Source organism: Delphinapterus leucas, chromosome 4 (genome assembly GCF_059928025.1).
Source record: "Delphinapterus leucas isolate spDelLeu-1000000601 "Yukka" chromosome 4, BTC_Dleu_Yukka2, whole genome shotgun sequence".
NCBI classification, from domain to species: domain Eukaryota; kingdom Metazoa; phylum Chordata; class Mammalia; order Artiodactyla; family Monodontidae; genus Delphinapterus; species Delphinapterus leucas.
Genome location: NC_143132.1, coordinates 77,925,128 through 77,939,690, shown reverse-complemented (window position 1 = coordinate 77,939,690; position 14,563 = coordinate 77,925,128). Strand labels below are relative to the sequence as shown.

Sequence of the window (14,563 nt, the reverse complement as noted above, 5' to 3'; positions counted from 1 at the left end):
AAAATGTGTCAATAAAAACATAATATAACTAAGAAAGAGACGAAAAATGTGTTACAAATAGGATATATTATAAACAGTGCTTTTTATATTAACTATTAACATGTACAGTATATAAAGAACTTATATAGCAATGAACAGATAAATGAATAAAATACATGTCCAGGTAAATCAAATGAGAGGACAAATACTTAATAATAATTTGTGAAAAGTTGATTTTTGCTGGTAATCAAAGGAATACAAATTAAAACAACAGTGGTGCACCATTTTGTACATAATATATCAGGCATATGAATGAGTTTAAGATGTTATTTCTCATTGCTGAGATGTTCATGGTAAAACTATAAACTTTTATGAACTGTTAGGAATAATGAAGGTACCAGAAAAGTCTCCTAGAAAAACAATTTTAAACCTTCTCATATCCTTTGATGGCAGAGTTAACCCACTTCTGGGAATTTATCCTATGGATACAGTTCAGTAGAAAGAAAAATGCTTAATGCATTCATTTGGGCACAAAAAACCAAAAATAAATAAAACAAATGTTCAACAGCAGGAAAAGAATTAACTTATTTATTGTACATCAATTATAGATGTAGCTAAAAATAATTTTGATAGCTGTAAAGATATAGAAATTGCTTATGCTATCCCAAATAAAAATCAATAAATAAAAATAGAAATCTATATATATAGAGGTACTACTTCTACAAAAGGGATGTCTTCATATGAAGAATGTTTAAAAGACAACATGGGAGACTTCCCTGGTGACACAGTGGTTAAGAATCCACCTGCCAACTAAAAGCTGGTTCTTTGAGAAGATAAACAAAATTGATAAACCACTACCCAGACTCATCAAGAAAAAAAGGGAGAAGACTCAAATCAACAGAATTAGAAATGAAAAAGGAGAAGTAACAACTGACACTGCAGAAATAAAAAAAATCATGAGAGATTACTACAAGCAACTCTATGCCAATAAAATGGACAATCTGGAAGAAATGGACAAATTCTTAGAAATGCACAAACTGCCAAGACTGAATCAGGAAGAAATAGAAAATATGAACAGACCAATCACAAGCACTGAAATTGAAACTGTGATTAAAAATCTTCCAACCAACAAAAGCCCAGGACCAGATGGCTTCACAGGAAAATTCTATCAAACATTTAGAGAAGAGCTAACACCTATCCTTCTCAAACTCTTCCAAAATATAGCAGAGGGAGGAATACTCCTAAACTCATTCTACGAGGTCACCATCACCCTGATATCAAAACCAGACAAAGATGTCACAAAGAAAGAAAACTACAGGCCAGTATCACTGATGAACATAGATGCAAAAATCCTCAACAAAACACTAGCAAACAGAATCCAACAGCACATTAAAAGGATCATACACCATGATCAAGTGGGGTTTATCCCAGGAATGCAAGGATTCTTCAATATACATAAATCAATCAATGTGATACACAATATTAACAAATTGAAAAATAAAAAACATATGATAATCACAATAGATGCAGAAAAAGTTTTTAACAAAATTCAGCACTCATTTATGATAAAAACCCTCCAGAAAGTAGGCATAGAGGGAACTTACCTCAGCATAATAAAGGCCATATATGACAAACCCACAGGCAACATTGCTCTCAATGGTGAAAAATGAAACCATTTCCACTAAGATCAGGAACAAGACAAGGTTGCCCACTCTCACCACTATTATGCAACATAGTTTTGGAAGTTTCAGCCACAGCAATCAGAGAAGAAAAAGAAACAAAAGGAATCCAAATTGGAAAAGAAGAAGTAAAACTGTGACTGTTTGCAGATGACATGATACTATACATAGAGAATCCTAAAGATGCTACCAGAAAACTACTAGAGCTAAACAATGAATTTGGTAAAGTAGCAGGATACAAAATTAATGCACAGAAATCTCTTGCATTCCTATACACTAAGGATGAAAAATCTGAAAGAGAAATTAAGGAAATACCCGGCCTTACCATTGCAACAAAAAGAATAAAATACCTAGGAATAAACCTACCTTAGGAGATAAAAGACCTGTATGCAGAAAACTATAAGACACTGATGAAAGAAATTAAAGATGATACAAACAGATGGAGAGATATACCATGTTCTTGGATTGGAAGAATCAACATTGTGAAAATGACTCTACTACCCAAAGCAATCTACAGATTCAATGCAATCCCTATCAAACTACCACTGGCATTTTTCACAAAACTAGAACAAAAAATTCCACAATTTGCATGGAAACACAAAAGACCCTGAATAGCCAAAGCAAACTTGAGAAAGAAAAATGGAGCTGGAGGAATCAGGCTTCCTGACTTCAGACTATATATACTACAAAGCTACAGTAATCAAGACAGTATGGTACTGGCACAAAAACAGAAATATAGATGAATGGAACAGGATAGAAAGCCCAGAGATAAACCCACGCACATATGGTCACCTTATCTTTGATTAAAGGAGACAAAAACATACAATGGAGAAAAGACTACCTCTTCAGTAAGTGGTGCTGGGAAAACTGGACAGCTACATGTAAAAGAATGAAATTAGAACACTTCCTAACACCATACACAAAAATAAACTCAAAATGGATTAAAGACCTAAATGTAAGGCCAGACACTATAAAACTCTTAGAGGAAAACATAGGCAGAAGACTCTATGATATCAATCACAGCAAGATCCTTTTTGACCCACCTCCTAGAGAAATGGAAATAAAAACAAAAATAAACAAATGGGACCTAATGAACCTTAAAAGCTTTTGCACAGCAAAGGAAACCATAAACAAGATGAAAACACAACCCTCAGAATGGGAGAAAATATTTGCAAACGAAGCAACTGACAAAGGATTAATCTCCCAAATATACAAGCAGCTCATGCAGCTCAATATCATAAAAACAAACAACCCAATCCAAAAATGGGCAGAAGACTTAAATAGACATTTCTCCAAAGAAGATGTACAGGTTGCCAACAAACACATGAAAGGGTGCTAAACATCACTAATCATTAGAGAAATGCAAATCAAAAGTCCAATGAGGTATCACCTCACACCAGTCAGAATGGCCATCATCAAAAAGTCTACAAGCAATAAATGCTGGACAGAGTGTGGAGAAAAGGGAACCCTCTTGCACTGTTGGTTTGAATTAAATTGATAGAGCCACTATGGGGAACAGTATGGAGGTTCCTTAAAAAACCAAAACTAGAACTACCATATGACCCAGCAATCTCATTACTGGGCATATACCCTGAGGAAACCATAATTCAAAAAGAGACATGTACCACAATGTTCATTGCAGCAGTATTTACAATAGCCAGGACATGGAAGCAACCTAAGTGTCCATTGATAGATGAATGGATAAAGAAGATGTGGCGCAAATATACAGTGGAATATTACTCAACCATAAAAAGAAACAAAACTGAGTTATTTGTAGTGAGGTGGATGGACTTAGAGTCTGTCTGTCCTACAGAGTGAAGTACGTCAGAAAGAGAAAAACAAATACCATATGCTAACACATATATATGGAATCTAAAAAAAAAAAAAAATTGGTTCTGAAGAACCTAGGGGCAGGACAGGAATAAAGACACAGATGTAGAGAGTGGACTTGAGGACATGAGGAGGGGGAAGGGTAAGCTGGGACGAAGTGAGAGAGTGGCATGGACATATATACTCTACCAAATGTAAAATGGATAGCTCGTGGGAAGCAGCCACATAGAACAGGGAGATCAGTTCGGTGCTTTGTGTCCACCTAGAGGGGTGGGATAGGGAGGGTAGGAGGGAGACACAAGAGGGAGGAGATATGGGGATATATGTATATGTATAGCTGATTCACTTTGTTATAAAGCAGAAACTAACACACCATTGTAAAGCAATTATACTCCAATAAAGATGTTAAAAAAAAAAAAAAAAGAATCCACCTGCCAGTGCAGGGGACATAGGTTCGATCCTTGGGCCATGAAGATCCCACATGCTGCAGAGCACCTAAGCCCATGTGCCACAACTACTGAGACTGCACTCTAGAGCCCATGAGTCACAACTACTGAGCCCACATGCCACAACTACTGAGCTCACGCTCTGCAGCTACTTAAACCCACATGCTCTAGGGCTCGTGTGTCGCAACAACTGAGCCTGTGTGCTGTAACTACTGAAGCCTGCATGCCTAGAGCCCATGTTCCACAACAAGAGAAGCCACCTCAATGAGAAGCACATGCACCGCAATGAAGAAAAGCCCCCGCTCGCCACAACTAGAGAAAGCCAGAAAGCCCGCGCAGAGCAAGATCCAACGCAGCCCAAAAAAATAAGAAAAAACAAGACAACATGGACATGTGGAGAAAAGTAGTCAGCATGATAGGTAGTACGATTGTGACTGATTCTGTTCTTTTGAAGTCTTTTTATTGTTTAAAATGTTTAAGAGAAATGTTTAAAAGAAAATACAAAATGTTGAAATTAGGAAATAAAACAATCCTGAGGCAAACATCACATTCAAAAAATTTCTTTCCTATCCAAGTATATTTGCTTTTGACTTTAGCTCTCAGTGACATGGAAATCTGTTAAAGTCTTTTACAGTTCATCACATATACAGGGTAAACACCCCCTCCCTCCAGTGTTTGTTTACAAAAGGCAGGGGATTATAATCTTCAACAAAAGGGGCTGGGGAATACAATCATAAATAAGAAGTCCACCGAATAGTTCCTTTATAGACCTTTTCCTCTCTCCTCTTTGTTCTTACCGGCTCAGTGTATGAAAATCCCAGACCCTCTGCAGCTGATTTTATTAGTTCTGATTCCAGTTTATGATGCTTCACAAACATCGCCAAATCCTACAGAAAAAAAAAAAAAGAAAATGTATATTTAAATAACAGGTAAAAGGTATGATTAATGTTCAAGTGGAAATAATTTTCTTTAGACAGTAACAAATGAGCTAAAAAAATATTCACAGCTGCAGAAAATGTCTCTATCTCTGTAGATTTTCCCAAGCTAGCACATAGGCGAAAAACACGCTTTTAGCATTACTAATTAAAGTTGCAAAGAACTGAGTCCTAGAACCTTTACTAAATTGTTAGCTATCCTTAAGAGAAGTGTTATAATTTTACCAACTCTCCCCAGAGCACTGAGCAGAATAATGAGTTTCTTCTCAGAACATGGGTCTCACCTCTCTGGCCTGGATAGATGCTGGGTCAGTGCTGTCATCCAACAGACTCTCATAGTAATCAACATTGTCTCTGACATCCTCGTCATCCGGATGGAGTAGAAGATAGGCCTTGGCACACTCCAAGGCTTTCACATATTCGCCAACTGAAAAACCCAGGAGTTGCGGCATTAGAGTCAGCCTAGGTTGGTCTACAAAATTTTTAAAAGATATGTCAACACGTCCATGAGAGTCAGCATGAAATGATCGGTAAGAGGGAAGATGCTACCTCTGTATAGCACAGGGAACCCTACTCAATACTCTGTAATAACCAATATGGGGAAAGAACCGAAAAAGAATGGATATATGTATATGTATAACTGAATCACTTTGCTTTACACCTGAAACTAACACAACATTGTCAACCAACTGTACTACAATATAAAATAAAAATTAAAAGAAAAGAGGGAAGATGCCGTGAGGCTGAGTAGAAGCAGCAGAAAGAGTTGCAGATGAAAGGAAGGACAGGATTTCAGGTATTCCAAAGGTACTAACTTCGGTCTGCTATGCTGCTAGATGTCTTCAACAAATTATCAAAAGCTCCACCTGAAGATATTTGCTGGCAACTTACATTATTTAATACAGAGTAGAATTTTTGAAGTTAATTCTTATTTTTGTACTGAATTTGAAAACATGATATCTAAGACCAATTTCAGCAATCCAAATTCTATTAATTGCTTTTAAACATAAGATGCTCACTCTTTCTTTCTCAATGAGACAAATGGAAATTAAAACTTTATTGAGATATCAATTTTCACGTAATGATTTGGGAATATTTAAAATTTGATAATATATTCTGTTGCTGTGCAATGAAAAGTGTCCTCCGTGTGGAGAAAAAATCGGCAACATCTGTCAAAATTACAAACAAATAAACCATTTGATGCAGCAACTGTACTTCTAGAAATTTATCCTATAGATATTTACATGCAAATGTAAATGACATACAGGAAGTATTATTCATTTGCTCATTGATTGTAATAGTAAAATATTACCAACAACACAATGCTCATCAGTAAGGAGACACATTAAATAAATTATAGTATGGTGATATCTAGATATAAAGAAAAATTAATGAGGAAGATCTTTATGTACTGAAACAACTAGATTGAGCCATATAAAACTTCCCAAATTTGACCACTTTTGACCAAGCAAAAGGGAAGTTCATAGGTCCAACATATTAAAAGAAATCTGATATGTATCGTTAAGTGAAGAAAACAATGTGAGGAAGAGTGTAAATAATGTGCTATCTTCTATGTGTAAGAGGATAAAATAATTCAGAGACAGTGTGTGTGTGTGTGTGTGTGTGTGTGTGTGTGTTGTTTCTGTATAAAATTTTGGAAGGGTAAATAAGAAACTGTGGATTGTGGGGAAAAGAAAGAGAGAGGTTTTTAAATATTTAGTCTTTAAACCTGTGAGTATATTATCTTTTCAAATTAAGTCGAAAAATTAAATTTAAAAATCACATAAAATATCAATCTAGTATAACTTTCAGGGCATTGTCACAACATTTGCCCACTTGTGGTTTCACCGTCTGCTCTTGTTCTGAGCTGTAGTGATGTGAGGTGAGACAGAAAATGCATACACACCCATAGCTTGATTACAACTGAGGAAGGTGGAGGACTAACCCACAAAAATTCGGTGTCTCTTGTGATGAGCCACACCCCTTCCCCCCAAAGTTTTTCACAGATAATCCACGCTTTACCTCGATAGTAGGCAAACTGCAGGTAGTCATAATGTAGGGGAAGAAAGTTCTCGATTGGTGAGAGGCGGCCAGGGCGGGTGGCAAGTTCCCTCACGCATTCATGCTGACAAACCAGCACCTGCACATAGTGATCTGAAAAACAAGAGCCAAGAAGTGGGTTCCTCTCATCTGCTCAACGTCCAGACTTCAAAGTGAGAACCACGGTTACGCAGGGCATCTCACCTCACCACACACTCTTAGAGAGATATCATTATCATCCTCATTCATGACCAGAAATCCTTTTCACAAAGAAAGTAAGTGACTCGCCAAGGCTTCCTAACCAGTGATCACTAGACTAATTACTAGTAGATTCTAAATGTATGGCACTCTTTCCTTCCGTGTATTCTTTTTCTACATCTCCTGAAAGTGACATAGGCCATCTCATCCCACCCATGCCCAGCTGAGTAGATTACTTTACTTAACAACTTGGGGGTCTCTTTTTGGACTTTAGATGGCCTGAAGTGTCCTGGAGTCAGGATGGGAAGTTCAGATCCCAGTTATGTTAAGGACCGGTTGAGAGAAAGGAACTGCCACGTACGTGGGGAGTTCCCACAGAGAAGTGAAGCCACAATGCTCTTTTTCCTTGTTAATATTTTCAAGCCACTTTTACCAAAGGGGAAATAAAAACAACATTCCTTTACATCCATTGATCAGGAACCTATTCTACCCAGTTACAAATTAGTCTATCACCTGGACACTATAAATCCTAATACTGTAGGGACTGGTAAAATAGGAGAAGAATGAAAGCTAAAGAATTTGAAGAAGCATTTTGCCTCTTTTTCTTTGTTCCCCTTTCTTTGTTCCCATTCTTCTCACTTGCAAACAGGCGAGGATCCTGAAGTGCAGGGGTTTTCATGCTCCTTTTAGCTCTGGGTTCTATCTCATACAAGCATGAGCAGAGGAAACACAAATGGCTAATGTCCCAGAAAGAAAACGCTTCTTACATTTTGCCCCGACTCTGATTTCTACAATGAAGATAGAGGCAGTCTTTTCCATTAAGAGAATAGTCCATTCATGCTTGTGCAGAGCAAGTTCTCCTGAGAATAATGATAAAACCACCCGACTTCATGACTGTACAGTCTAATCCACAACTGCCTCCTTTCAAAAGGCTTTCTATTATGCAGAGTCTGGCTTGTATCTAGATGACCTTGAAGAGGGACCCCCAAAACACAACAGAAAGGAAATATCTGCTTCCTGGTGTGTAGGGAAATGTGCTAGTTCTCTTAAAACCTGGCTAACTCAATCTAATATAGTACAGCTAATAGGATCACTATCATCCATTGGTTCTTAATTTCAGTTGGAAGACATGAGGAGAAGAATGGGTTATGTTTATTTGATTAGCATGTTATAAACAAATAGCTAGCTATTTTATTTCTTAAGAAAACAACAAACAACTCTCAAGCATTTCTCCTAGTTTCTCTGGCCATTTGCTTTCCATTTTACCTTTTAATATACACTCTTAATTCCAAAACCCAAGCAAAAGGAAAAGGTGGGAAACACACCCAACAGGAATCCATAATCTGAATGAAAGTATTTTTCAAAGTAAGATATTAATAGCAGCAAAATAAGAGTGACAAAATGATATCCTTTAGGGGTTCAGTGAACATGGCTGGTAATAAATAACTGCATTCAAAAGCCATTTGTAGTTTTCTCCAATTGGTAATGTTCTTCCAAGTCTAAAAGTAAAAAACTCTGGCTTTCTAAATACACTCTGTATTTTAAAAGCCAGTTTTACTCCTAATCGAGAATAGTTTTGAACCAGGCAGGAATTTACATAGTTAGAGTAATGATATCCCTTTTTATTAGTTGTATTCCTTGCCTCCTTTCTATAGCAAATGTTACTGTGAAATGATTATGTTTTAATAGGTTTGAGATTCAAGACACTCGCATGGGAATACTTTTAAAGATTTCCATCTCATTATGAACTGGATATGCTTCAAATTCCTGAGAAGACTTACCATATTCCTGCAACATATAATATTTGATTAAACTTGAGGGACTATGAATTTTTTATCACTTTTCTTTATTGGAAGTGGGGTGATGGTGGTGGTAGCTGTGTTAGTAGCCTGAGTTAGGAGACTTCTATTCTTTTCCAGCAACCAACAGGCTGTGGTGACCTCAGAAAATTGCAAAATGTTAATTTGTGGGAATTTGTCAGTCAATTCTCTTAAACCTGATCTAGGACATTTGCCAAAGCTGTTCACTGGCCATTGGTAGAGGTAGGTGTAGAGATGAATGTGGGAATGAAAGCAGGGAACCTATCCTTTAAAAAACTACAAGATAGTAAACTGTAATAAAGGAAAAGCCTGCCCATTCTCAAATAAAAGATTAAGTTAAAGAAATATTCAGCAATTGAAATGTGAAGCACACATAAAAGTGACATTCAAATGAGCAGTGTTTACAAAAATGCAAGTAAATGGCTCTGGTAGAGGCCCAACAAAATAAAACCTTATGGGAAAAAAATCCCCAATAATGCTGTATTGATTTTAAGTGAATTGAGTTGAACTTGGGTAATTGAATGTGTAGCAAATAAGTCACTTGACAAATAATACATTTACAATAGCCAAGGTATGGAAGCAGCCTAAGTGCCCATCAATAGATGAATGTATAAAGAAGATGTGATATATGTGCACACACAATGGAACAGTACTCAGCCCTCATCCATAAAAAAGAATGAAATCTTGTTACTTGTGACAACATGGATGGACCTAGAAGGTATTATGCTAATAAGTCAGAAAGAGGAAGAAAAATACTATATGGTTTCACTTATATGTGCAATCTAAAGACAAAACAAAACAAAACAGAACAAATGAACAAACATAACAAAACAGAGACAGAGTTATAGATACAGAGAACAAATGGGCCAGAGGGGTAGGTGATGGGGGAGGAAAAAAATAGGTGAGGGAGCTTAAGACATACAAACTTCCAGTTTCAAAATAAATAAGTCATGGCTATGAAATGTACAGTGTGGGGAATATAGTCAATAACTATGTAATATCTTTGTATGGTGACATATTTTAACTAGACTTATTGTGGTAATCAGTTTGAAATGTATAGAAATATATATATTTCTAAAATGTAAAAAAAAAAGGCTAAAAGAAGGCACATTGATTTTCAGTTTACTTCTTAGTCTAAATTTTGATACATATTTCCTAATTACCCCTCTAAAAAACCTCAACACAAACTTGCACAAGGCTCTTAGATAACCTCATCCACCAGAGGGCAGACAGCAGAAGCAAGAAGAACCACAATCCTGCAGCCTGTGGAAGAAAAACCACATTCACAGAAAGATAGACAAGATGAAAAGGCAGAGGGCTATGTACCAGATGAAGGGACAAGATAAAACCCCATAAAGACAACTAAATGAAGTGGAGATAGGCAATCTTCCAGAAAAACAATTCAGAATAATGATAGTGAAGATGATCCAGGGCCTCAGAAAAACAATGGAGGCAAAGATCGAGTAGATGCAAGAAATGTTTAACAAAGACCTAGAAGAATTAAAGAACAAACAAACAGAGGTGAACAATACAATAACTAAAATGAAAAATACACTAGAAGGAATCAATAGCAGAATAACTGAGACAGAAGAATGGATAAGTGACCTGGAAGACAGAATGGTGGAATTCACTGCTGCGGAACAGAATAAAGAAAAAAGAATAAAATGAAATGAAGACAGCCTAAGAGACCTCTGGGACAACATTAAATGCAACAACATTTGCATTATAGGGGTCCCAGAAGCAGAAGAGAGAGAGAAAGGACCTGAGAAAATATTAGAAGAGATTATAGTCGAAAACTTCCCTAACATGGGAAAGGAAATAGCCACCCAAGTCCAGGAAGCGCAGAGAGTCCCATACAGGTTAAACCCAAGGAGAAACATGCGGAGACACATAGTAATCAAACTGGTAAAAATTAAAGACAAAGAAAAATTATTGAAAGCAGCAAGGGAAAAATGACAAATAACATACAAGGAAACTCCCATAAGGCTAACAGCTGATTTCTCAGCAGAAACTCTACAAGCCAGAAGGGAGTGACATGACATATTTAAAGTGATGAAAGGGAAGGACCTACAACCAAGATTACTCTACCCAGCAAGGATCTCATTCATTTTCAATGGAGAAATCAGAAGCTTTACAGACAAGCAAAAGCTAAGAGAATTCAGCACCGCCAAACCAGCTCTACAACAAATGCTAAAGGAACTTCTCTAAGTGGGAAACACAAGAGAAGAAAAGGACCTACAAAAACAAACCCAAAACAATTAAGAAAATAGTCATAGGAACATACATATCGATAATTACCTTAAACATGAATGGATTAAATGCTCCAACCAAAAGACACAGGCTCACTGAATGGATATAAAAACAAGACCCATATATATGCTGTCTACAAGAGACCCACTTCAGACCTAGGGACACATACAGACTGAAAGTGAGGGGATGGAAAAAGATATTCCATGCAAATGGAAATCAAAAGAAAGCTGGAGTGGCAATACTCATATAAGATAAAATAGACTTTAAAATAAAGAATGTTACAAGAGACAAGGAAGGACACTACATAATGATCAAGGGATCAATCCAAGAAGAAGATATAACAATTATAAATATATACGCACCCACCATAGGAGCACCTCAATACATAAGGCAACTGCTAACAGCTATAAAAGAGGAAATTGACAGTAACACAATAATAGTGGGGGACTTTAAAACCTCACTTACACCAATGGACAGATCATCCAGACAGAAAATTAATAAGGAAACACAAGCTTTAAAAGACAAAATAGACCAGATAGATTTAATTGATATTTATAGGACATTCCATCCAAAAACAGCAGATTCTTCTTAAGTGTGCACGGGACATTCTACAGGATAGATCACATCTTGGGTCACAAATCAAACCTCAGTAAATTTAAGAAAATTGAAATCATATCAAACATCTTTTCTGACCACAATGCTATGATATTAGAAATTAATTAAAGGGGAAAAAATGTAAAAAACACAAACACATGGAGGATAAACAATACGTTACTAAATAACCAAGAGATCACTGAAGAAATCAAAGAGGAAATCAAAAAATACCTAGAGACAAATGACAATGAAAACACGACGATCCAAAACCTACGGGCCGCAGCAAAAGCAGTTCTAAGAGGGAAGTTTATCGCAATACAATCCTACCTCAAGAAACAACAAACATCTCAAATAACCAATCTAACCTTACACCTAAGGGAACTAGAGAAAGAAGAACAAACAAAACCCAAAGTTAGTAGGAGGAAAGAAATCATAAACATCAGAGCAGAAATAAATGAAATAGAAACAAAGAAAACAGTAGCAAAGATCAATAAAACTAAAAGTTGGATCTTTGAGAAGATAAACAAAATTGATAAACCACTAGCCAGACTCATCAAGAAAAGTAGGGAGAGAACTCAAATCAATAAAATTAGAAATGAAAGAGGAGAAGTTACAATAGACACCGCAGAAATACAAAGCATCCTAAGAGACTACTACAAGCAACTCTATGCCAATAAAATGGACAACCTGGAAGAAATGGAAAAATTCTTAGAAAGGTATAACCTTCCAAGACTGAACCAGGAAGAAATAGAAAATATGAACTGAACAATCACAAGTAATGAAATTGAAACTGTGATCAAAAATCTTCCAACAAACAAAAGTCCAGGACCAGAATTCTATCAAACATTTAGAGAAGAGCTAACACCCATCCTTCTCAAACTCTTCCAAAAAATTGCAGAGGAAGGAGCACTCCCAATCACATTCTATGAGGCCACCATCACCCTGATACCAAAACCAGGCAAAGATACTATAAAAAAAGAAAATTACAGACCAATATCACTGATGAATATAGATGCAAAAATCCTCAACAAAATACTGTCAAACAGAATCCAACAGCACATTAAAAGCATCATACACCATGATCAAGTGGGATTTATCCCAGGGATGCAAGGATTCTTTAGTATATGCAAATCAATCAATGTGATACACCATATTAACAAATTGAAAAAGAAAAACCATACGATCATCTCAATAGATGCAGAAAAAGTTTTTGACAAAATTCAACACCCATTTATGATAAAAACTCTCCAGAAAGTGGACATACAGGGAAACTACCTCAACATAATAAAGGCCATATATGACAAACCCACAGCAAACATCATTCTCAATGGTGAAAAATTAAAAGCATTTCCTCTAAGATCAGGAACAAGGCAAGGATGTCCACTCTCACCACTATTATTCAATATAGTTTTGGAAGTCTTAGCCACGGCAATCAGAGAAGAAAAAGAAATAAACTGAATACAAATTGGAAAAGAAGAAGTAAAACTGTCACTGCCTGCAGATGACATGATACTATACATAGAGAATCCTAAAGATGCCACCAGAAAACTAATAGAGCTAATCAATGAATTTGGTAACGTTGCAGGATACAAAATTAATGCACAGAAATCTCTTGCATTCCAATACACTAATGATGGAAAAACTGAAAGAGAAATTAAGGAAACACTCCCATTTACCATTGCAACCAAAAGAATAATATACCTAGGAATAAACCTACCTAGGGAGACAAAAGACCTGTAGGCAGGAAACTGTAAGACACTGATGAAAGAAATTAAAGATGATACAAACAGATGGAGAGATAAATCATGTTCTTGGATTGGAGAATCAATATTGTGAAAATGACTATACTACCCAAAGCAATCTACAGATTCAATGTAATCCCTATCAAATTACCAATGGCATTTTTTACAGAACTAGAACAAAAAATCTTAAAATTTGTATGGAGACACAAAAGACCCCGAATAGCCAAAGTGGTCTTGAGGGAAAAAAAATGAGCTGGAGGAATCAGACTCCCTGACTTCAGACAATACTACAAAGCTACAGTAATCAAGACAATATGGTACTGGCACAAAAGCAGAAATATAGACCAATGGAACAGGATAGAAAGCCCAGAGATAAACCCATGCACCCATGGTCAACTAATCTATGACAAAGGAGGGAAGGATGTACAATGGAGAAAAAACAGTCTCTTCAATAAGTGGTGCTGGGAAAACTGGACAGCTACATGTAAAAGAATAAAATTAGAACACTTCCTAACACCATTCACAAAAATAAACTCAAAATGGATTAGAGACCTAAATGTAAGACTGGACACTATAAAACTCTTAGAGGAAAACATAGGAAGAACAGTCTTTGACATAAATCACAGCAAGATCTTTTTTGATCCACTTCTTAGAGATCCACTTCTTAGAGTAAAAACAAAAATAAACAAATGGGACCTAATGAAACTTAAAAGCTTTTGCTCAGCAAAGGAAACTACAAACACGATGAAAAGACAACCCTCAGAATGGGAGAAAATATTTGCAAACAAATCAACGGATAAAGGATTAATCTCCAAAATATATAAACAGCTCATGCAGCTCAATATTAAAAAAACACACAACCCAATCCAAAAACAGGCAGAAGACCTAAATAGACATTTCTCCAAAGAAGACATACAGATGGCCAAGAAGCACAGGAAAAGTTGCTCAACGTCACTAATTATTAGAGAAATGCAAATCAAAACTACAATGAGGTATCACCTCACACCAGTTAGAATGGGCATCACCAGAAAATCTACAAACAACAGATGC

The 14,563-nt window shown here is 36.3% G+C and overlaps 1 protein-coding gene across 4 annotated transcripts in view; it reads right to left on the bottom strand.

The window, feature by feature from the left end:
* P3H2 (prolyl 3-hydroxylase 2) overlaps positions 1-14,563 on the bottom strand; it is a 166,968-nt gene that overhangs the window by 33,906 nt on the left and 118,499 nt on the right. For 3 of the 4 annotated variants that reach the window (XM_089910685.1, XM_089910686.1, XM_089910684.1), the window contains exons 4-6: positions 6,892-7,023; positions 5,154-5,341; positions 4,732-4,821 (exon numbers count right to left, since the gene is read on the bottom strand). In XM_089910685.1, the coding sequence (XP_089766811.1) occupies positions 4,732-4,821; positions 5,154-5,341; positions 6,892-7,023 (410 nt within the window). The remainder of the gene's footprint in view (positions 1-4,731; positions 4,822-5,153; positions 5,342-6,891; positions 7,024-14,563) is intronic. The other variant, XM_022569619.3, reaches the window with a different exon arrangement.